Here is a 22698-nt window from a genome sequence, read left to right as displayed (position 1 = left end):
GCTGTTGTCTGTTGAGTTCTTCAGATATATTTGGGTACCTTTACATAATATAACTATCATTTGGACTTTTTACATCCTAATTCTATAAAAGGTACTAAAAATTACACATGCAAATTTGGTTATGCACCCAATTTGAACATGCAATTTAAATGAATAACAAGCTAATTGGTGCCAACAATCAGGATATTATTTATTTAAAAAATGTCTACACCGCCTAAACCTAGGTGGTTTCCAAAAAACATGCACAATATAAAGACACTACATCCTACAACTAAAATCAAGCTGTCTTAACATCTTCACTTCTGTCAAACTGACAGTCCTATTACAAAAATGCATCAACAAATAACTGTCTTTAATAGTCTTTTAAAGCTAGCATGTTCTATACAAAGACGTAATTGACCTGGCAAGGCATTCCATACTGCCAATTCCAATTGGTGCCAATTAATTGCTTGTCAAAATTCACACACACATTTTTAGGTACGGGATCCATGCATAAAAGTTACATGTGGTTCCAGAAAGGAGGCATGGCTGTGGGAGGGTCATGGGTGGATCAGGAGCGGTCCTGTAATTTACTTGCATGATTATAAAATAAGGTGGGATTCACATCTAATTTAGGCGTGAGGAGTTACACTATGTTTAAGGTGGTGTAAATGGCCGCAACCTAGACTTTATAGAATTGAGCCTGTCAAGCACCGTTTGGGCACTGATCGGTTTGCAACAATTATTATTCTAGTGCAGGGCTGTCAAAGTCCTTCCTCGAGGGCCGCAATCGCAATCCAGGTTTTCAGGATTTCCCCAAAGAATATGCATGAGATCTATTTGCATGCACTGCTTTCATTGTATTCATTGAGGAAATACTGAAAACTCGACTGGATTGCAGCCCTCGAGGAGGGACTTTGACACCCCTGTTCTAATGCAATAGATCCTTCATTTTGGACAAATATCCCATGCTTGCGAGCCTTGCAAAAGGAATCCATTCCAGCTTTTGAATCCCTACTTCACTAGAGGGCTGCTGTCCCTTTTCAGTTTTTCATTCTGCACACAAGCCAGAAGTCGTCTTTCTGATCTGCTCTTTATATTTTTTTTTTTAGTCTCTCTTTTGGGAGGGGGGGTTGTTCAAATATTTTATTGAGTTTTAGACAAAGGTAAAAATACACAAATTTTTGATGGCTTTCGGTGATCCGGATGGCTTTTTAAAACCCGGCACTTTATCTCGGGTTTGTAAAGCTTCTGGCAACGAGTGATATCAAGATAGCATCCGCACATGCAACACGGTGATGTCATGCATGTGAAGTTGTTGCATTGCATGCGTGAATGCTGTCCTGACATTGCTTGTATAGGTCGAGGGGGGGACGGGACTGGAACGGGGTGTGGCTAGGAGCAGGGCCATAGGTCTGGATTTTCCATTTGGTTATAGCTAGGGTTACCAGATTTTCCAATGTTACAGCATATGCAGCCATGTATAGATTTGGGAGTTGGTTCACTCCTTTTTCAGTAATAGCTCAAGATGAGTTACATTAAAGTACAGCAGCTATTTTCCCATCACTGGAGGGCTTGCAGTTAGTATAAAATAATGGCGGGTTAAGTGACTTGCCTAAGATCACAAAGAGCGGGAATACATTTTGAACTTGGCTTCCCTGAGTCAGCCTGCTGCTCTGTTAGGAGACTGCCATATGGTCTTCATGATTTTTAGATACTGTATCTTAGAAGGAGAAACTTTCCAGCAGGTTCCAAGGATTTGTTCTATGGCTGATGATAGTGCCGCTGGTCTGTGGTCACAGGACATATCTGTCATCAGTTTCAAGTATTAAGTATAAAAAAACAGAAGTTTTACAAAGCACTGTCTTGATTTGTAGGGGTATTTTCAAAACATCCAGAAAACCATCTAAATTAGCATTTGGATGTTTTTTTGCAAAATGTCCAAGTACCAATTTTCAAAACAAAGATTTTAGACATTTTTTAGGACATTCGCCCTCTAGCACATCTTACTTATAAAAGAGTGTGTTTTGGACAGGCTTAGTCTCACGGCAATAATTGAACCTTTCGCAAGAAGTAATGGACAGAACTTGAGATGGTCTGAATTAGACCTGTTTTAGACACCTCTAAGGGATTTGCAGAGAGGCAGCTTCTAGGGCAGGCCAGCAGTAGCAGGTCCAGCGGACAGCGATGAAAATGGTAGGAGGTTTGTGCCAGAAGACGTATGAGAGACTGGAAGCCCTGCATAGAAACTAACGGCAGAAAAGGGCCACGGCCCATCTAGTCTGCCCACACTAATGATCCATCCCCATATGTATATCTTAGAGCAGACATGGGCAACTCTCGTCCTCGGCCAGAATCCAATCAGGTTTCCAGGATTTCACCAATGAATATGCATGAGATCTAATTGCATGCACTGCTTTCAATGCATATTCATTGGGGAAATCCTGCAAACCTGATTGGATTCCGGCCCTCAAGGACTGGAGTTGCCCATGTCTGCCCTAGAGTAAAGGGAGGAACAATGGCGATATGATTCAGACTAGAAAATGACATAGGGACAAATTTGTTCCCATCCCTGCAGGAACTCAATTTCCCCATCCCCGCCCCATTTCTGTAAGCTCTACCGTAACTACACAAGCCTCAAACAGTTATGATTTTAAAGTGTTTGAGGCTTGTGCAGATGAGGATGGAGCTGGCACGAATGGGACAGGGGCAGCATGGGAAAATGAGTTCCTGCGCGGGATGGGGAAAAATTTGTCTCCGTGTCATTCTCTAATTCAGACATTCAAATATTTGAAAGGTATTAATGTAGAACAAAATCTATTCCAGAGAAAGGAAAATGGTGAAACCAGAGGGCATAATTGAGGTTGAGGGGTGGTAGACTCAAGAGTAATGTTAGGAAATTATTCTTCTTTACGGAGATGGTAGTTGATGTATTAAATGTGCTCTTGTGGGAGGTGGTGGAGAAGAAAACGGTGACAGAGTTCAAATAAGCATGGGATGAACACAGGATTTCTAAGCAGAAAATAATGGGTATACATTGAAGGAACTAAGGCCAGTAATGGGCAAGCTTGATGGTCTGTGTCCCGTATATGGATATTCAGTTGAGTTGGGCTGAGGAGGGCTGCAATGGTTAAGATGGGCTGGAGTGAGCTTTGACAGAGACTTCAATAGATAGAACCTAAGCACACTATCAGGCAGGGCTCTGGGGTTTTTGGCCCAGAAATATCTAAGAAAAAGGACCATTTAAATTAAATGATTAATTTATGGAGCATGTATGGTTGGGCAGACTAGATGGACCATTCAGGTCTTTATCTGCTGTCATTTACTATGTTCCCTCATTGTTGCTGCCTGCCTGCCTGCTTGAATATTCAATGCAGCGGCTGGGGAGGAGGTAGATGGGGAAGTTAGGAACTGGAAGGAGGTCTGCGGTTCCTGCTGGAAGGAAGGATTTGCTGTTGGGGTGTGATTTAGTGAAGAAGGAGAGAGAGGTAGATGCTGGAATGGGGAGGGGCAGGAGAAAGATATTGGTCCTGGGGGTGGGGTAAAGAAGGAAGTGAAGCTGAGTGGGGGTGGAATATGGAGACATGGATAGAAGAATGGCCTTGGAGGGAAGGAAAGAAGGATAGGAATGGAGCTGGGACTTAAAAGGGTGATGAGATGCAGTGGCAGATAGATGAAGGCCAAAAGGGTACAGAGGATGGGAAGGGGGACTATGAAAAGGGGTGAAAGTATGTGTGTGGGGGTGGAACTGAGACTGGAGGTAGGGTGTGGGTGCAACAGGGTATGGGTGGGACCATGGCAGGGTCATGTGTTCTCTTTCTTTTGTCTTCACAAATATGGTAAACCTAAACTGGATGCATGAAGGTATGACCGCCCACACTCTCCCACTGGTCACTGACCCCCCTCCCACCCCTCAAATATTTGAATAAACAGTACATACTTGTGTCTAGAACAACTGTACCTGGTATGGGAAGGCCTAGTAGATCTCCACATAGATGTCTTAAGTAGCCAGTTGGATGGGCTACTGAACCATAGAGAGAATGACCCAGGCCCATAAGCCGCTCTAACCAAACATTTATGGTGGAAAGTGTGAGGCCACTAACACCCCACTATACCATACTATAGGAGCCACATGCAGCCAAAAGGACTATTGGGGTGCTAGGCAGATAGTTATAGTAAGTTTTGGAGGGGATTATAGTGAGATGTATATCTGGCTCCCTTTATGTGAAGTTCACAGTAGTGCCCTCTTAAGATAGCAGTGGAGTATGTGGCCAGTCCATTACAATGCTGGGTCCCAACTATGTCTAAATAGTGCTAATTTGGACATATCTAACTTGAACATTTTTGTGGTAAAAAATGGGGCATAAAGTTAGTCTAGATGTTATAGGCAATTAAAAAAAAAAAAAATTGGATGTCTAGCAGTTTCGAAAATGGTTGTTTCTTCGCCCTCAACTTTGGACTTTTTGTGGGGAAACAGCCAAAGTTGAACTCTGACATCCTATTGAAAATGCCCCTCCATGTGAGGGAAACCCTTGAGGATAAAGTGATACCTCAGCCAGTTCTGTTTAAGGGAAGCAACCATTTATGGTAAAAGAGCTAAAAACTTAAGTTACTCCCCAGAAACCTGCACTGTAGGCATGAGCGAGTGTGTGGTGTGGCTAGAAAGAAGGGTAGTAGTTGGCTCAGACATCTTATTTTTAATATGTGCTTTTTTATTGAAAACACTGTGCTGTTTTCTGTAGTAAACTTTGTATACTGAGTTGCTCAAAATACTGGTGCCAGGTGAAGTTCCGAGCGTAAAATACTGGTGCCAGGTGTAGTTCCGAGCGTTCATTCGCTGATGATGTTGGGGCAGAAGTCCTGCTGCACAGCCTTAGCAAGTTCCTCTGCGTACATTTCATACCTCCCAGTCATCTGCAAAGAAATGCACAAAGAGGCTAATTTTGTAACTGGTCATTTACTTTATTAAGTTACAAAGGTTCCTATGTCTTTATAAACTACTGCCACAAATCCTGCAAAAATTATGATTTATTTATAAACCACTTATACCCTGTGGTTTATATTTAGGTACTCAAGTACTTTTCCCTATCTGTCACAGTGGGCTCACACACTATCTAATGTACCTGGGACAATGGGGGATTAAGTGACTTTCCCAGAGTCACAAGGAGCAGCCTGGGTTTGAACTCACAACCTCAGGGTGCTGAGGTTGTAGCTCTAACCAGTGTGCCACACACTCAGGAATTAGAGTACATGTTACACTAGCTTGAGAACAGGTGTATATATATGTATGGTTTCCCACTCCCTCCATTTTATCCTCTAACCCAACTACGACAAACCTGTGCCTCCTTCCGCGCTACCTGCAATTCCGATAAAATTTTTGTAAATCCGGGTTCAGACCGGATCCTAATGTAACGAATGTAAACCGCCTAGAACTCTTTGGGTATGGCGGGATATAAGAACCTAATAATAATAATAATAATATAAAGCATGTGTATAAATCACAACTCTGCCTGTGCTGAATCCATAAGAGACACATAACTAAATGCAGTTTTGAGTGAGCCTGAGCTCAAAGTGGATGTGCATGACAATTCCGCCCTCCACCTCACATCTTTCCCTCTGCCACCCCCGGCAATCGGGGGGATCGCTTCTATACACACCTGACCCCCCCTCCCCTGGTACCTTTAAATTCTTTAGGTCTTCAGTGGCAGTGAGCAGCAACTTATTCCCCTTGCTCACACTGGCTTGAAACCTTCCCTCTGACACAACTTCCTGGTCTCGCGTACAGGAAGTTGTGTCAGGGAAGGCTCAGAGTGGCATGAGCAGGGAGAATGTGCGAAGAACTGAAGGATTTAAAAGGGTTTTTTTTGGAGGGAGACAGGCAGTGGAGTTAATATTCCCTCCCTCCGATTGCCTGGAGGGAGAAATGCTATGAGTTTTCAACTGGCAGGGCTTGGGGGATTCCTGCTAGCCACATCATTGCTATGTTGCTGGTGGATGGTCCTGAGTCCAAAGTGGGTGTACTTGAGCGCACCTGTGGTTATGCCACAGTTGTCACCTTACATACTTGTAGGCACAGGGTAATTTCATATGAGGTATATACATGCAGTGAACCATCTATAAAATTATCTCCAGAAATTCCAGGATGTGCTAGTCAGGGGTGGCAAAGTCCCTCCTCGAGGGCCGCAGGTTTTCAGGATTTCCCTGACCATGCATGAGATCTATTTGCATGCACTGCTTTCATTGTATGCTAATAGATCTCATGCATATTCATTGGGGAAATCCTGAAAACCTGACTAAATTGTGGCCCTCGAGGAAGAACTTTGACACCCCTGTGCTAGATAGTCATGTGTCTCTGGGTAGGAGGCATGCTTGCTGATGTGTCCTTTCTGTTCTGCTGTGATTTAGGTACCAACCTTGAAATTCCATTTGTCGCTGACCTGTCGGCAGAGGTTCACATCTAGCTCAGTCACCAGCAGCCCATCTTGGATACGAGACAGTCCTGGTGTCTGTCTGCCGTCTGGAGCAGCCACATAACTTGAGCCGTAAAAATAGCCAAACTCATGATGGGCTTGAAAAAATGGGAAATGTCAAATCTATAATATTTAAAATGATCCAATCTACTCATACCATGACAGCTGATTCAGGAGAAGTCTCTATATACTGTAGTGTTGGAACAAGCCACTGTAACCAATCTATGTCGCATTGTTAAATCAGACCTGACATGGTCCGTATTCCAGCTCAAAAGCCTGCTTCAGGGGGTACATTTAACATCCAGTAGATGGCAATCGATAAGTAATGAAATCCCTATGGCGGGCTCCGTCTCTGGCAGTGTTCAAGGCCCAGTTAAAAGCCCACCTCTTTGAGACTCCTTTCACCTTGGGTTCTGCATCCCCAACCCAACCCTATAATGTCATGTCTGTCTGTCCAAGTTAAATTGTAAGCTCTTCCGAGCAGGGACTGTCTATAAATGTCAAAATATACACCGCTGCGTGCACCTTTCAGCGCTATATAAGTGATAAGTAGTAGTAGAAGTAATGAAAATAATCAACACGGGAAAGCAGAAACTGCATTTCTCCGCCAAATCAACTATGTAACATCCGTTTGAACACTTGCAGTAATCCAACCGCTATTGCAGTGCATTGTTGTTTTTTTTCCACGCACTGTGATAGTGATTGGATTACTGCAAGCGTTCAAACAGAAGTTGATCTGGCAGGGAAATGCAGCTTCTCCTCTCCTGTGTTGATGGTTTTCATTACTTATTGATGTCCCAAGATTGCCATCTACTGGATGTTAAATGTACCCTTGAAGCAGGCTTTTAAGCTGAAACACAGAGCGTGTCGGGTCTGATTCAACTTTGGAGCATAGATTGGTTACAGTGGCTTGATCCAACACTACAATAAAGACAGTTTTTATCCATCACAATAAATTTTTAGTTGATTATCTCTGGTCGATGTGTACAGTTCCATCCTCACTCTATCTGTGATCGTTTGCTTTCCATGGGTTTTGGTTTCCTTGGTTTTTTTGTACATCTTCATTCAATACCGCACTGTGTGCTCTGATGGAAAACTTCTCTATTAAACTCATGACTTTGCAAGGATTGATATCATCTAGGAAAGTTTATTTTATTTATTTATTTTAAAAATTTCTATACCGCTTATATACTAAGCAGGCTACAATATCCACATTCATTAATAAATAAAAACAACAAATTTGTAAGATTTACAATTCAGGAAATCGAACAAACACACACTAGACATTAAAATACATCACGCTGTTATCTCCTTTTCCCTTTAAGACTGGATTTGAAATAACAGTGTGATGTATTTTAATGTCTAGTGCTATTATCTCTTCCTTTATTTAAAAAAAAATACTCTTACAAAGAGATAGGTCTTTAAAGATTTTTTGAAGGATTTAAAAGTCTGCACATAATCTTAATGAACCATTCATTGCATTCCACAGGCCAGTTACTGGGCAGACTTGTACGGTCTGCGTCTGTGTATGGCCGTTTGGAGGAGGATGGGCAGGGGAGGGCTTCAATGGCTGGGAGGGTGTAGATGGGCTGGAGTGATTTCGGCAGTTGGAACCCAAGCACAGTACCGGGTAAAGCTTTGGATTCTCGCCCAGAAATAGCTAAGAAGAAAAAAAAAAAAAAAAATTTAAATTGAATCAGGTTGGGCAGACTGGATGGACCATTCGGGTCTTTATCTGCCGTCATCTACTATGTTACTATCTGCCACAGACATTGCTGCCATAGTGTATTTTCCAGGATCAATCTCATTGCTGATTGTGATCTTTAAAGCACGGTTTGGCATATATTTTCTCAAAGCTTGGATCAAATACCATGGAGGAGCACTCTCCATAGTGTATGTGATGTATTATTGTCAAAATTTGGTACTCAATATGAAATTCAACGGGCAACCAATGAAGTTTTTTCAATACCAGGATATTCTGTGGCTCATATGGTTACTCTCAAATGCTACCACTACCATTGTGTTTAAGAAGAAGAAAGCAGGGAAGAAGTGTCCGTGGTGCCATCCACCACTCACTTAGGATCACACTTACAGTTTGAGGAGAATATTCATGCTTTAATGAGTACTATACTGTTCAGAGTGTGGTTACCAGATTTACTCTACCTCATCTGAGGATGCAGGATGCTACGGCCAGCTCAGAATGGTTTTTAGTTTAATTTTACAACACTGCTGCTCCTTTCACACGTTAACTCAATTTACAGTCTCAAATTAAATGCCATTAAAATGTTAACCATTATTTGTTAATGATTAATGTAACACTGAAATAATAAAGCACACCTCAGCAGATAGACTCCATCAGCAAAATCAAAGAAAGGGCATGGATATGAGAATGCACCAGAGCAGGGAGTGGGGAAAAGATTAGCTCCCAAAAGGTGAGTGGAAAAGCAGGCTATGAGCGCCTTCCTAAATCTAGCAGAAACACTCTGCATCAGTGGAGATGGAGTTCTTTGCAGGAGGCACTCTATAAAGCTCAAAGTAGAAGAGCAAGTTATTTATTTAAAACATTTATGGTCCAAACAATCACATACGTTTTAAGCAGATTACAGTCATTAACATACATAATTACTAAAATAGACACATGAAAAAATTCAGCATCAACGTTCCCACTTCCTCTTCACAATTAAAAAGATCTTGCATCATAATTTACTGGAAAGTAGTTCATCTCAAATTTGTTTAAGAATGTCTGCTGAACCAACAAAGTTTTAAGTTCCTTTTTTCTCTTAAGTCACAAATGTAGTAAGTTGGTCCATTGGCTTGGTATTCTGTGCATGAGGGGTGTTTTTATATATTCCGATGACTCTCCCCCCCACTATTACCCTCTTAGAGATCCCACATGCACATCCCATTTATTCTTAAAATCTGGCACGCTGCTGGCCTTGACAACCTGCACAGGAAGTCTATTCCAATGATCAACCACTCTTTCGGTGAAGAAATACTTCCTGAGGTCGCCATGAAATTTCCCTCCCCTGATTTTTAGTGGATGCCCCCTTGTGGCCGAGGGTCCTTTAAGAAAGAAAATATCATCTTCCTCCTCGATACGACCGGTAAGGTTAGGGGGAGTCAATTATTCAGCATAAGAACATAAGAGCTGCCATACTGAAACAGATCACAGGTCCCTCAAGTCCAGCATCCTGTTTACAACAGTGGCCAACTCAGGTCATTGCCACAATGGCATAGACAGCTCTGTTTCCTTTTTTCAACAGTGGCCAATCCAGGTCACAAGTACCTGGCAAGATTCCAAGAAGTAAAACAGATTTTATGCTGCTTATCCTAGGAAAAAGCAGTGGATTTCACCAAGCCATTTCAATAATGGCTTAGGACTTTTAGGAAATTCTCCAAATCTTTTTTAAACCTTACTAAGCTAAACACTTTCACCATATTCTCTAGCAACGAATTCCAGAGTTTAATTACATGTTGAGTGAAGACATATTTTCTCCAGTATGTTTGAAATCTACTACTTAGTACCTTCATTGCATGTCCCCTAGTCCTAGTATTTTTGGAAAGAATAAACAAACGATTCACATCTACCCTTTCCATTCTACTCAGTATTTTATAGAACTCTATCATATCTCCCCTGAGCCTTCTCTTCTCCAAGCTGAAGAGCCCTAGCCTCTTTAGCCTTTCCTCATAGGGAAATCATCCCATCCTTTTTATCACCCTTCACTGTACCTTTTCTAATTCCATCTTAATAATGGCTTATGGATTCTCTTTTAGGAAGTTATCCAAATCTTTTTTTTTTTTAAACCCTGTTAAGCTAACTGCTTTCACCACATTCTCTGGCAACAAATTCCAGAGTTTATTTACGCATTGAGTGAAGAAATATTTTTCCTATTTGTTTTAATCTACCACTTAGTAGCTTTGATATATGACCCCTAGTCCTGGTAATTTTGGAAAGAGCACTAGTTAACAGAGTAAGAGAGCCTCCTGCTTGGTAACTAGCACTGACTGGGTCCTTACAAGATATTCTGTGGCTCATAATAATAATAATAATAACAGCTTATATACCGCAATACCGTGAAGTTCTATGCGGTTTACAAAGATTAAGCAAAGGTACAAATTGATTGACTTTAAGAGGGGAGGAAGAAAGAGGGTTAATAGGACATGAAATCCATTTTTGAGGAGAGAGTGATCAATAGAACAAGTTAATTGCTATAGAGGGGAGAGAGAAGAAAGGATCAGTTGTCTAGATACTTCAGGAACAAGTGTGTTTTCAGACGTTTCCTAAATTCCTTATAAGTAGTGGGCAAAAGCAATTGTTCTAGGTCTTTACCCCATGATGCTGCTTGGTGCGAGAGAAGATGTTCATGGTGTTTTTTCAGTTTACAACCTCTCACTGGGGGAGAAACGAAGTGCCGCTGAATATCCTGCCTGCCGCAGCACTATCCAGTGGTCTGAGGGTAAAATCAGGCGTTATCTGGGTACCACAGATTCAGTTAACTTAGGACAGCAAAAATAGTTGTCCTTAGCTAGCCAGGTACTGCCCAGAGTACACCCACCCATGAGGTTGGTGTGAAAGGAAGGTTACACAATGCTTCCTCTTTTCTTAGTCCTGTAATGTGCAGAAACTCCAATTTCTCTTTCATGTTCTTTCCTGGGCCTGAGTGAGGGAGATGTTTATATTATCCCAGGACAAGCAGGCAGCATGTTCTCACTGATGGGTGACGTCACCGACAGAGCCCCGGTACGGACACTTTAAAAACTTGGAAAGTTCTCGATGGCTCGCACCACGTATGCGCGAGTGCCTTCCCACCCGACGTAGGTGCGCGGTCCCTCGTTTCTTAGTTTCCGCGGAGCTATGAAGTCGAGTTTCAATGGCTGTTGAAAATTTTTCACTGCCTTCCCGCTCACGTGGCATATTTTTCTTCATTCTCATCCTGGGGAAGCGGCTTTGCATACTTTGGACTGTTAACGAGCTTTGGCTTACTATCTTGATCGTACAAAGCCTCACAGACATTCTCCCCAACTCTTCATCTCTTTTGATCCAAACAAGTTGGGACATCCTGTTTCCAAGAGACCGATGTCCAACTGGCTCGCTGCCTGCATCTCGTTCTGCTATGCTCAGGCCGGACTGGCTCTGGAGAGACGTATCACAGCCCATAAAGTTATGGCAGCTTCTGTGGCTTTCCTCAGATCTACTCCTATTGAGGAAATCTATAAAGCTGCCACCTGGTCCTCAGTTCATACCTTCACTTCTCACTACTGTCTGGCGTCTTTCTCCAGGTGGGATGGGCTCTTCAGCCAATCTGTATTACAAAATTTATTCTCCTAATGGCCAACCTTCCCACCATCCCATTCTGTTAGCTTGGAGGTCACCCATCAGTGAGAATATATGCCTGCTTGTCCTGGGATAAAGCACAGTTACTTACCGTAACAGGTGTTATCCAGGGACAGCAGACAGATATTCTCACAACCCACCCTCCTCCCCGGGTTGGCTTCTTAGCTGGCTTATCTTAACTGAAGGACCACGTGCCTACGTCAGGCGGGAAGGCACTCGTGCATGCGTGATGCAGGCCATCAACAACGTTCCAAGTTCTTAAAGTGTCTGTACCGGGGCTCCGTCATTGCGTCACCCATCAGTGAGAATATATGCCTGCTGTCCCTGGATAACACCTGTTACGGTAAGTAACTGTGCTTTACTAAAGCAGAAACCGTACAGCACTAGATTATAAATTAACATTCTGTTTGAAATGTGGACTTTCCTCTATGGTTCAATCTTGCCCTTACTGCATCTCCTTACCAATATTATCTGTACTGTATCAATTTTTCCCTTTTCTCTTCTGACCTGAATTTTGCTGCGTCAGCTGAGGATGAACCACTATTAAAGTTCTATCAGGAGGCAGGGAATTTTAAATAAAAATGTGCCGATCCACTGTGTATAGGCAAATGCCCAGATTCTATATATTTCAACCGGATATGGTCATGCTTCTAAGATGCTAACAACTGATGTTAATTAAAACCAATTAGGAATTGCACGTGCATCTGGTTGCGTGCTATTCTATAATGCTGGGCACAAATACCATAGCTTGCAACCCAAATGGGGGTTTGGCCACGGGAAAAGCACGGACAGGTCATGAGTGTTACAAATAGTTATAAATATTGGGTTTCCACACCCAACTTTGGGCACCAGGTTTCAGTAGGCGAAGGTCTGGTGCCCAGAGTTGGTTGTCAGAACTGGCAAACAAACAAACCATAGTGGAGAAATTTAGTGATGTTGGCATGCAACTTAAGAACATAAGAAGTTGCCTCCGCTGGGTCAGACCCGCGGCGGCCCATCAGGCCCATGACCTGTAATGTGATCCTTCTCTAATCCCTTTTATCCTTCTATCCATACTCTGTCTAAAAACTATCTCTACCTCTATCTGTATCCTTCAATCACCCTATCGTTCAGGAATTTATCCAATCCTTCCTTGAACCCCCGTAGTGTACTCTGCCCTATCACAACCTCCGGAAGCGCATTCCGCAATCACGAAAATCTGTGCGATGGCTTGACATGCACGTGTTTCGGCTAATATGGCCTGCCTCAGGAGCCTTATCTTTTGCGCAGTGTAGCTAAAAGCAATTGGGAAGCCTCATCAGAGTTCTAAAAGTGCTTGTAAAAATTCCGTATCGTCCTCTCTACACACATGAATGAATGAAACTGGCACCCATTTTTGACTGCAACATGTAGAATACTCCCAAGGTGCTGACCGCAGTTTGAGGAAGAGTTCTTTTTTTTTATAATTCTTTATTAATTTTTAAACTTTCAACAAGCAAGTTATAATACAATCATATCCACTTTAATATCACTTTTTAATTATACATTTATTAAATCTTAATATAATTTATCCCTCCCTCCCTCCCTCTCATATATTAGTATAATTTCAGATAATTTGAAATTAAACCCTTCCATCCCCCCACCCTACACTTCAATTAATAAAAGGGGAAGCTATAAATAAAGTTCTTACCTTCCTTGCCATCCCCTGATGTGAACTCATTCTTGAAGTATTCCTGTGTAAATAAAAGGAGGAAATGACTATATTTTTCCTCATAGAGAACATGATTAAAGCGAATACGTTTTGAGCTGGCCCTGGGTGTACATTTTGTGCAAACAGTACATGGAAAAGGCTTGCATATAGAATTGCTCCAGAGTAAGACAGTCTGCTGGTTTTTAACTGCAGCTCTGGAGCTGAATTACATCCATACTACTGAAACTAAATGGAAATTTATTTGAAAAAATTAAAAAGCCATTAAAAAAGCAGGACGCCCCAACTATATATATATATATATATATATCAAACTTCTATTGTGCTGATACAAGTCATTTCACCTCAGTGGACTAGAAAGGCCAGGAAATATAACATACAATAAATAAAACCATACTATAATGACACAGTATATCAAAGTAAGCAGCAAAAAACGGAAAGAAATAACAGAGAATGAAGAAGTGCGGATGGAACTGTACACATCAACCAGGGATACACAAGTAGAGGAATATTTATTAAGAGTCAATATACTGTAACAGTCTTTAAATCAAATACTGGTTGTAGACCAGATACAGTCCATATTTCGCCATTAAAGCCTGCCTCAGACATCCGATTCTCAGGTGCAATACCATAAAGGTAAAAGCCCTCCTAACACAAAATGTCAGTGCAGCAACTCCGTGAAAGAGTCATTTGAAACCTAATCACCAAAAGTACATGACTGACATCTATTGGATGTCTTTGTACCCCTGAGGCAGGCTTTAATGGCGAAACACAGACTGTGTCAGATCTGCAACCAATATTTGATTTAAAGATTGTTTTATTGACTCTTTTTTTTTAAATCTTTATTGATTTTCCATTACTAACAAAAAGTGCAACACAATATTTATATCAGTAACAATAACAAATAAGCACTTAAATTCAATCAGTAGCAATGCAACAATATAAGCTCCTCACCCGCACTCCACAATTACATCAAGGAATCACACTAAAGATATATCCCTCCCTCCCCCCCTGGATGTATCTGAATTATACCAATACAGAAGGATAAAAGAACTATAACAATTGTACAAATGACGTCAATGGACCCCAAACTAAGTTAAATATCTTAGAATGCCCTAGTATTTTGGCATTCATTTTCGCATACCTATAGCTTAAACATAGGCTCGCCCACCAAAAGGAAAAATTAAGTCGATCACAATCTTTCCAATTACGAGTTATCAGCTGCATAGCTATCCCAATCATAATCAGAAAAGGCCGGCATTTATAGCGATCCATGGGGGGGCTTAATATACAGTAATGTTTCACATATAACTACCTCATATGTCAATGGAATTGTAGATTCCAGTATGAGATTAATCTGTCCCCATATTGACTTCCAAAAGTTGAGTATCAAAGGACAATAGAACAATAGATGATCCAATGTCCCAATGTATAGATGACAGTGCCAGCATCTATTAGATTTAGAACTGTCTAACTTTTGTAACCAAACAGGAGTCCAAAAAGATCTATGTAACAAGAAAAAACAGGTTTGTCTCATAGATGCTGACGCTGTACATCTCATCCTCCAAGACCAAATATGTGGCCATCGAGACATAGAAATATACTGCTTTATCTCGATGCTCCAAATATCTCTAAGACTAAATTTTGGGTTTTTATTCAAGAATTCAGATAACAACTTGTACCACCTGGCAGCCTGAGGTCCTAAAAAATCTGTCTGGAAGCATAGGACCTGCAAGCTATAATGATTTTTTAGATTTCACCAATCGGGGAACCCACTCTGAATGGCCTGCTTCAACTGTTTTATTGACTCTTAATATTCATCTACTTGTGTATCCCCTCTTCTTCGTTCTCCACATCATATCAAAGGACAATCATCAAGCATAAAAACCATCAGCAAAAGCTTATGCAAATGAGGAAACTTTGTTTTCACCCAAGCAATGACCCATCTTATAAACAGATCTCATTGAAGGTAGTAGACTGGAGCTGGTTTTCAAAGGGTCCTTGTTTATATGCCACACTGCTTTAAAGTGCTCATGTGCTCACATTATTCACATCCAAAACTTAACAAAATATGTGCTGAGAACTTTTGTCACCATCTGTTAAATTTAGGGTTGCTTCTCTCTGCAAGGAACTGCCCAACCCCTATATGTCCTGTCTGTCCAAATTAGATTGTAAGTTCTTCTGAGAAGGGATCGTCTGGTCTCTAGCACTGCCTACGTCTTTAAGCACTAACTTCTACTTATTTGCTTAGCCATAAATTAATGAGTGCAGATATAAAACCTTCTTAGATAGGACCCTAGCATTTCAAGCTGGTAGGCAACAATCTTGGGTAGGTGAATGTATTCAGCACGCTATTGCAGTTTTCGGAAATTAATTAAGACCACTTTGGAGCGGCTGGGGCACGGGCAGTGTGTCTGGGAGGGAATGCATGGATGGGAGAACATCGCAGGGGAGGAGACATAGGCATCCTGGGACTGTCTGCCAAGTCTCTTCCCTGAAGAAGCCCTTTCTGGAAACGTCAATCGCTCCTCCTAAACTTACTTGCTCCACTTCATCACTGACGCTGAAACCGTGGATTGAAGACAAAGTTTTATTTTATTTTTCTTTCCAGCTTATGATTTATCTTTAATCTTATCTATTGTTTTGCCTTTTGTCTTTGTTTTGTTCTATTTCTATCATTTAAATTGCTCCAGAATTCTACTGTTCAACGGCTCCCCCTTCTGCTTCTATTCCTTTCTCTCCTCTCTTCTACCTTCCAAAGTATTTAGATCAATGCTGTCTTGTTAAAATGTTTATTTTATTTTTATTTTTCCTCTAACTCTACTTTTCACTTCTCTATTACCCTCCAGGTACTTTAGTTAAATTGTGAGCCTTCGGGACAGTAAGGGAATTTTCCAAGTACCTTTCTTATTTCTAATCTTAATGTATATTTTCTGTAAACCGCTTAGAACCTAACGGATGTAGCGGTATATAAGAAATAAATTACATTACATTACATTACATTACTTAGTGAGTTTTATTATTGAAATTCTATTTTACAAATATTTGTATATTTTACTGTATTATTGTATTTCGCTGATTGTCCAGCTCTTTTTAGTGTAAACCGCCTAGAACTTTTGGCTATGGCGGTATAAAAGAATAAAGTTATTATTATTATTATAATAAAAATGATAAATAGTAGTAGTACTTTCAGAAAGCTGGATAAGAATTTAGGGCTCCAAGTCCTGGGGGACCCAAGTTCTTCAGTTTAAAGTTAGCGCACTTTTAACTATACATCCATCACATGCATTAACAGTAGTAAAACTGTGTCCCAAGCTTAGCTTGCATTTCTGCTCCAGTTTGAGTGCATAGTGTCTTGGTGATCTTTTTTTGAGATACATTAGCACATCATTAGCCTTCCACACAGTGCACTAGCACAGCTTTTTAACATGTCAGTGAAGCAAAAGTTACTAGATGTTTTTACTCCATCGGCTGCTTGGAAAAGATGGGTGTCAATCTTGCTATCAATGCAATGCTTACCGTTCCCACGCGATTTATGGCACATGTGAAGCAGTGATTGGCAATTGCTGCATTTCTGGCTTCCACCGGCCACATACATTCACTGTAAAAACAGAAGAAAAACACTGGCACTTCAGGAGATTCAAAAAGGTGCAAAGTCTTGCTAAAACAAGGTGCCAGTGACTTGAGGAACAAATGTGTTCGAACCCACATCTTGTTAGAAGCCAAGGACAGAAGAAACTGCCGGGAACTGACCACCGAGAACACGTCTGGCCTCCCTTTTCTAGGAGCAAGCAGGGCTCAGAGTTTTGTTGTGCTTTCTGAGAGGGTCATGGATTTGCTATACCACCTTTCTATGGTATAACCAAGTTTCTAAGTTACTTTTAGGTTTAGATTTAAACTATTTTATTGATGGTGGTTGAAAGCATACAATACAGAAATTGGTCAAATGAACAAAGGAGAATCAATTAGAAACAGAGTATTAACAAACCAAATGATAAATGATTATCATCAGTTTTAGAAAATAAAGAATGCTACTGGTTCGCAGCCATCCCTAATCACAGCTGCATAACAATACTATGATCACATCTGTACGAGGGCCCTGGAGATCAGTAGCTCTATTTGACTCACTAATGGCCCCAGCCAGCATCTGGTCATACAGCAATACTAACTGATAGAGAGATCAAAGCTTTCCTTCAATGACTGAACAGGAAAAACTCTGTATAGTAGGGCAGAAGCAGAAAAATGTGTTTTATCCTTTCACCATCCAATACTTAAACGACTAATGTGTCCACTGTCTCATCACCTCTATAGTAGAAATTATTAGAAACTTTTAACGGGCTTCAATATTTTTAACGGGCTTCAATTTCTAATAATTTCTACTATAGAGGTGATGAGACAGTGATGAGCATAATCAAGAAGGGTATTACAACAAGGACAAAAGAAGTTATCCTGCCATTGTATCGGGCGATGGTGCGCCCGCATCTGGAATACTGCGTCCAATATTGGTCTCCGTACCTTAGGAAGGATATGGCGTTACTCGAGAGGGTTCAGAGGAGAGCGACACGCTTGATAAAAGGGATGGAAAACCTCTCATACGCTGAGAGATTGGAGAAACTGGGTCTCTTTTCCCTGGAGAAGAGGAGACTTAGAGGGGATATGAATATGTTAGAGACTTATAAGATCATGAAGGGCATAGAGAGAGTAGAGAAGGACAGATTCTTCAAACTTTCGAAAAATAAAAGAACAAGAGGACACTTGGAAAAGTTGAAAGGGGACAGATTTAAAACGAATGCTAGGAAGTTCTTCTTTACCCAACGAGTGGTGGACACCTGGAATGCGCTTCCAGAGGGCGTAATAGGGCAGAGTACAGTACAAGGGTTTAAGAAAGGATTGGACATTTTCCTGCTGGAAAAGGGGATAGAAGGGTATAGATAGAGGATTACTGCACAGGTCCTGGACCTGTTGGGCCACCGCGTGTGCGGACTGCTGGGCACGATGGACCTCTGGTCTGACCCAGCAGAGGCATTGCTTATGTTCTTATGGACACATTAGTTGTTTAAGTATTGGATATAGAAAGGTGACTATTGTAGAAGAGGAGACTGCATTCTTTACTTATCCTTTCACCAGGCATAAAATGTAACCTAACCAGGGACAATACAGACCAGCATCAGAGAATCATCATTACTGTTCTCTCTGGCATTTAGGGGTAGATTCAGTAAGTGGTCCATGGAAACTTTGCACATTTTGCAGAATATGCACAGTACAAATTAATACCAATTATGGTCACTAATGTTGTTAAAGCCAGGGGAGGGGGGATTTATATGTTGGGTGGGGCAGGTTTTGGATAGAGAATGACACGGGGACAAATTTGTCCCCGTTCCATCCCCATGAGTTTTGTCACTGTCCCTGTCCCATTCCTGTAAGCTCTACCTTAACTGCACAAGCCTCAAACATTTATGATTTTAAAGTGTTTGAGGCTTGTACAGATAAGGATGGAGCTTGCTGGAATGTTGGAGGACCAGGGAAATAACTCGCGGGGACAGTATGGGAAAATGAGTTCCTGCGGGGATGGGGAAAATTTTGTCCCTGTGTCATTCTCTAGTTTTGTAGATAATGCATAAGAACATAAGAATAGCCTTACTGGGTCAGTAAGCCCAATAGCCCGTTCTCACAGTGGCCAATCCAGGTCACTAGTGCCTGGCCAAAACCCAAGGACTAGCAATATTCCATGCTACCAATCCAGGGCAAGCAGTGGCTTCCCCCTGTTTTTGTCAATAACAGACTATGGACTTTTCCTCCAGGAACTTGTCCAAACCTTTCTTAAAACCAGTTGCGCTATCCGCTCTTACCACAACCTCTGAAGGTTTGGGGTGTTGATCAAAAAGGTTGTCATGATGATCTGGGGGGGGGTTCTGTTTGTTGATTAGGAGGTCTGGTTTATTTGGTGGTGTCAGGGTGTCGATCACAAGCGGATCGGGAGAAAGTACTGATTGAGGATAATGGGACTGGGACTGGGTATCTGTACTGTGTTTTAATGCACAGTCATTTGGACCCTCCATGCTATCAACCCAGGCATGTAATACAGTGGCTGTGGTTAACTCTGTGCCCTGTGCACTAAATGCAGGGGGGCAGTCTGCCCCGGGCGCCATCCTGCCAGTCTGCCAGGGGCACCCGTCCTCCTCTCTACCCCCCTCACTATTGCGTGCATGCCCCTTCTCTTCCCCCGCACCTCTTTAACGTCCTGGGCATGAGCAGCAATCTCACCCTGCTGCTCGTGCCAGCGTCAGCTCTTCCTCTGATGTCACTTCCTGGACCCGTGCCTAGGAAGCGACGTCGGAGGAAGACCCGACGCTGGTGCGAGCAGCCCGGAACATTATAGAAGTACGGGGAAAGTGGCGCACGCGTGCAGCAGGAGAGGGCAGGGAAGGAGCAGATGGTGGTGGGGGCGGGGAGGGGCACCCCTTACTCTGGGCACCTAAACTAAACCTTAGATTATAGACTGGGTCATCACCGATAGGAGCTCAACTCGGTTAACAGTGAGAAGAAAAAAAGAATAGACTATTGGGTAAAAATATAACTAATTTCCAAAATGTTTAGCAAACAGAAATGTCTTTAAAACTTTCCAAAATGAAAGAAAAGGATTTAAACTTCTTAGAGGATTTGGCAAATGATTCCAAAGCTCCATCAGTTTGAAAAAGAAAGATTGACTAAATTTTATGAAAGATTTGGATTTACCCTTAAAAGAAGGGAAAGTTTCAATCTTTGAGAGCTTCTTGCACGGTGTGATCTGTATACATTCCAAGCCAAAGGAACAAGAGTGATAAAAATACCAAAGAGAATCTTAAATGCACTTAAATGGAATTCTAAGATGAACTAGAAGCCAATGGAATTCTTTGAGCAATGGAGACACATGTTCAAATTTACTCTTACCAAAAATGAGTCTGCAAGGCCCAACTGATTTGCAACAAAATTTACCTTTTTGCGGTCACCCTCTTTCAATCTAGGCTTGGAAGGCTTGCAATCAATGAGAGGGTCAGCAGTGAGGTAAAAATCCCCGCCCAGTGCAAGCTGATACTCTGAAAAGGAGTGAAAGCGGCCACTAACACAGAAAATAATCTACGAGAGTATACATTAGGGACTAGATGGAGCAAAAGACGTGGTGAAACAAAAGCAGGTGGTATCTGAAAGGCTGACCAATTTAACGAGACGTGAACTTTCAAGCTCCAGTCCCTCTTCCTCACATAGAAAGTCTGGTGCTTGAAAGCTCATACCCCAATGAACTGGTTAGTCTAGAAAGTATCACTGCCTCTGCTAATACCTCGGTAACCGTACAAGTGATGTTCTAGGGGCATGGGCTTGCATGCACATATATGAACATGTGATTTTAAAGAAGAGGCCTTTTTCCCCCAGAAAAGCCTTTATACAAGGAGAAACTTTTATACAAGTATCCCTTTGATGTTTATTCCAGTGGTTCTCAAAACTGTCCTGGGGGACCCCTAGCCAGTTGAGTTTTCAGGATATCTCTAATGAATATGCATGAGCCAGATTTGCATGTCTCCCACCTCCATTATATGCAAATCTCTCTCATGCATATTCATTAGGGATATCTTGTGATCCTGATTGGCTGGGGGTCCCCCAGAACAGGTTTGAGAACTAGTGTCCTATTCTATTACTACTGCTCCCAATCCATCCATACATGGCCCTTTTTGGCGCCATGCATACAATTTAGGCACAGATCCTGCATCTAAATTTATGCACATATGACGGCTGTTCAAAAAGTAATTTTTTTTGCGTAAACAATTAAAACTAGGAATGCGTGGTTTGGTGCACATATGAAGGCGACCCTAATGCACATGCTTGAATTTTTTCCCACCTACAGAAGTTATCAGTCGCCAACAGACCACCGTTGAGTGAGGAAGTGTAAGTGAGCACCATTGGATTCTCGTTTTTGACAAAATGACAGAAAAAGTTGAACAACGCTACTCTGTTAAATTTTGTATAAAGCTTGGTGATTCCCAAGTGGAAACCATCCGCAAGATTCAATAGGCCTTCGGGGATGAAGCAATGGACACCACACAGATAAAGGAGTGGTACAACCACTTAATAGATGGCTGTACCTCAGTGGACAATGAAGCCCTCAACATCCAGAAATGAGATCATCATTGACCAAGTGAGGACCCTGGTGATGCAGGATCATCGAATCACTATTAGAGAACTTGCAGACGAGGCGAGCATCAGCGTTGGATCCGTTTATTCCACTTTGATTGAAGATTTGGTCTTCAGGAGAATTTCAGCGAAGTTTGTGCCAAAGCTGCTAACGATCGAACAGAAGCAACTCTGTTTGGAGATCGCACAGGACATGCTGGAGACTGTGAACAGTGATCCCTGGCAATGAGCCCTGGGTTCATGGGTATGGCCCAGAAATCAAGTTGATGTCATCACAATGGAAGCATTCAACATTCCCGAGGCCAAAGAAAGCAAGGCAGGTCCACAGCAATGTCAAAGTCATGTTGACCGTCTTCTTTGACTCCAGTGGCGTGGTTTATCACGAGTACGCAGTACATGGCACAATCATCACCAAGGGGTACTATCAAGAGGTTATGCGTCACCTTCGTAATGCTGTGAGATGCAAACAGCCAGACCTGTGGGCAGCGGGCAATTGGAAGCTCCATCACGATAACGCACCTACCCATTCTTCACATTTGATACGGAGTTTCCTGGCCAAACACAACACACCTGCAATTCCTCAGGCTCCCGACATGGCTCCGTTTGACTTCTGGCTTTTCCCCAAGCTGAAAATGTCCCTGAAAGGGACCAGATTTCAGTCAAGAGAAGACATCATGCAGAATGCGACGGACCAGTTGCAAACAATCTCAAAAGAGACGTTCCAGCGCTGTTTCCGACAGTGGCAGAACCGTTGGAAGAAGTGTGTGACAGCCCAAGGGGACTACTTTGAAGGAGATTAGTATAAGATTATTGATTCTGAATACGAGTATTTTTTTATGAATAAAGGTCTGATACTTTTTGAACGGCCCTCATATATTTACATTCAATTCAATTAATGCAGATAAATGCTTGTTAAGTACTAACTGGCACTTTATTCAGTTAAGTCGCACATGCGAATTGGGCATGCACCTAAATCTGTGCACACAACTCAAAGCGCCATAGGTAGAATTTGGGGAATTTACTGTATGCAGACATTTATGCCTTCAGAACAGGTGTAAACT

At 41.9% G+C, this 22698-nt stretch overlaps 1 protein-coding gene across 3 annotated transcripts in view; it reads right to left on the bottom strand.

Annotated features, from left to right (window-relative positions):
- Nucleotides 1–4615: 4615 nt before the first annotated feature.
- The window catches only part of UPB1 (beta-ureidopropionase 1), a 50629-nt gene continuing 32546 nt past the window's right edge, over nt 4616–22698 (bottom strand). The window contains exons 5-8 of one of the 3 annotated variants that reach the window (XM_033957026.1): nt 16991–17072; nt 13454–13496; nt 6393–6547; nt 4616–4893 (exon numbers count right to left, since the gene is read on the bottom strand). In XM_033957026.1, the coding sequence (XP_033812917.1) occupies nt 4810–4893; nt 6393–6547; nt 13454–13496; nt 16991–17072 (364 nt within the window). In that variant the 3' untranslated portion in view covers nt 4616–4809. The remainder of the gene's footprint in view (nt 4894–6392; nt 6548–13453; nt 13497–16990; nt 17073–22698) is intronic. The other 2 variants (XM_033957025.1, XM_033957024.1) reach the window with 2 other exon arrangements.

This window comes from Geotrypetes seraphini, chromosome 8 (assembly GCF_902459505.1).
Source record: "Geotrypetes seraphini chromosome 8, aGeoSer1.1, whole genome shotgun sequence".
Taxonomy (NCBI): domain Eukaryota; kingdom Metazoa; phylum Chordata; class Amphibia; order Gymnophiona; family Dermophiidae; genus Geotrypetes; species Geotrypetes seraphini.
Note: the sequence above shows the minus strand (reverse complement) of the source record. Positions and strands in the feature narration are given on the sequence as shown.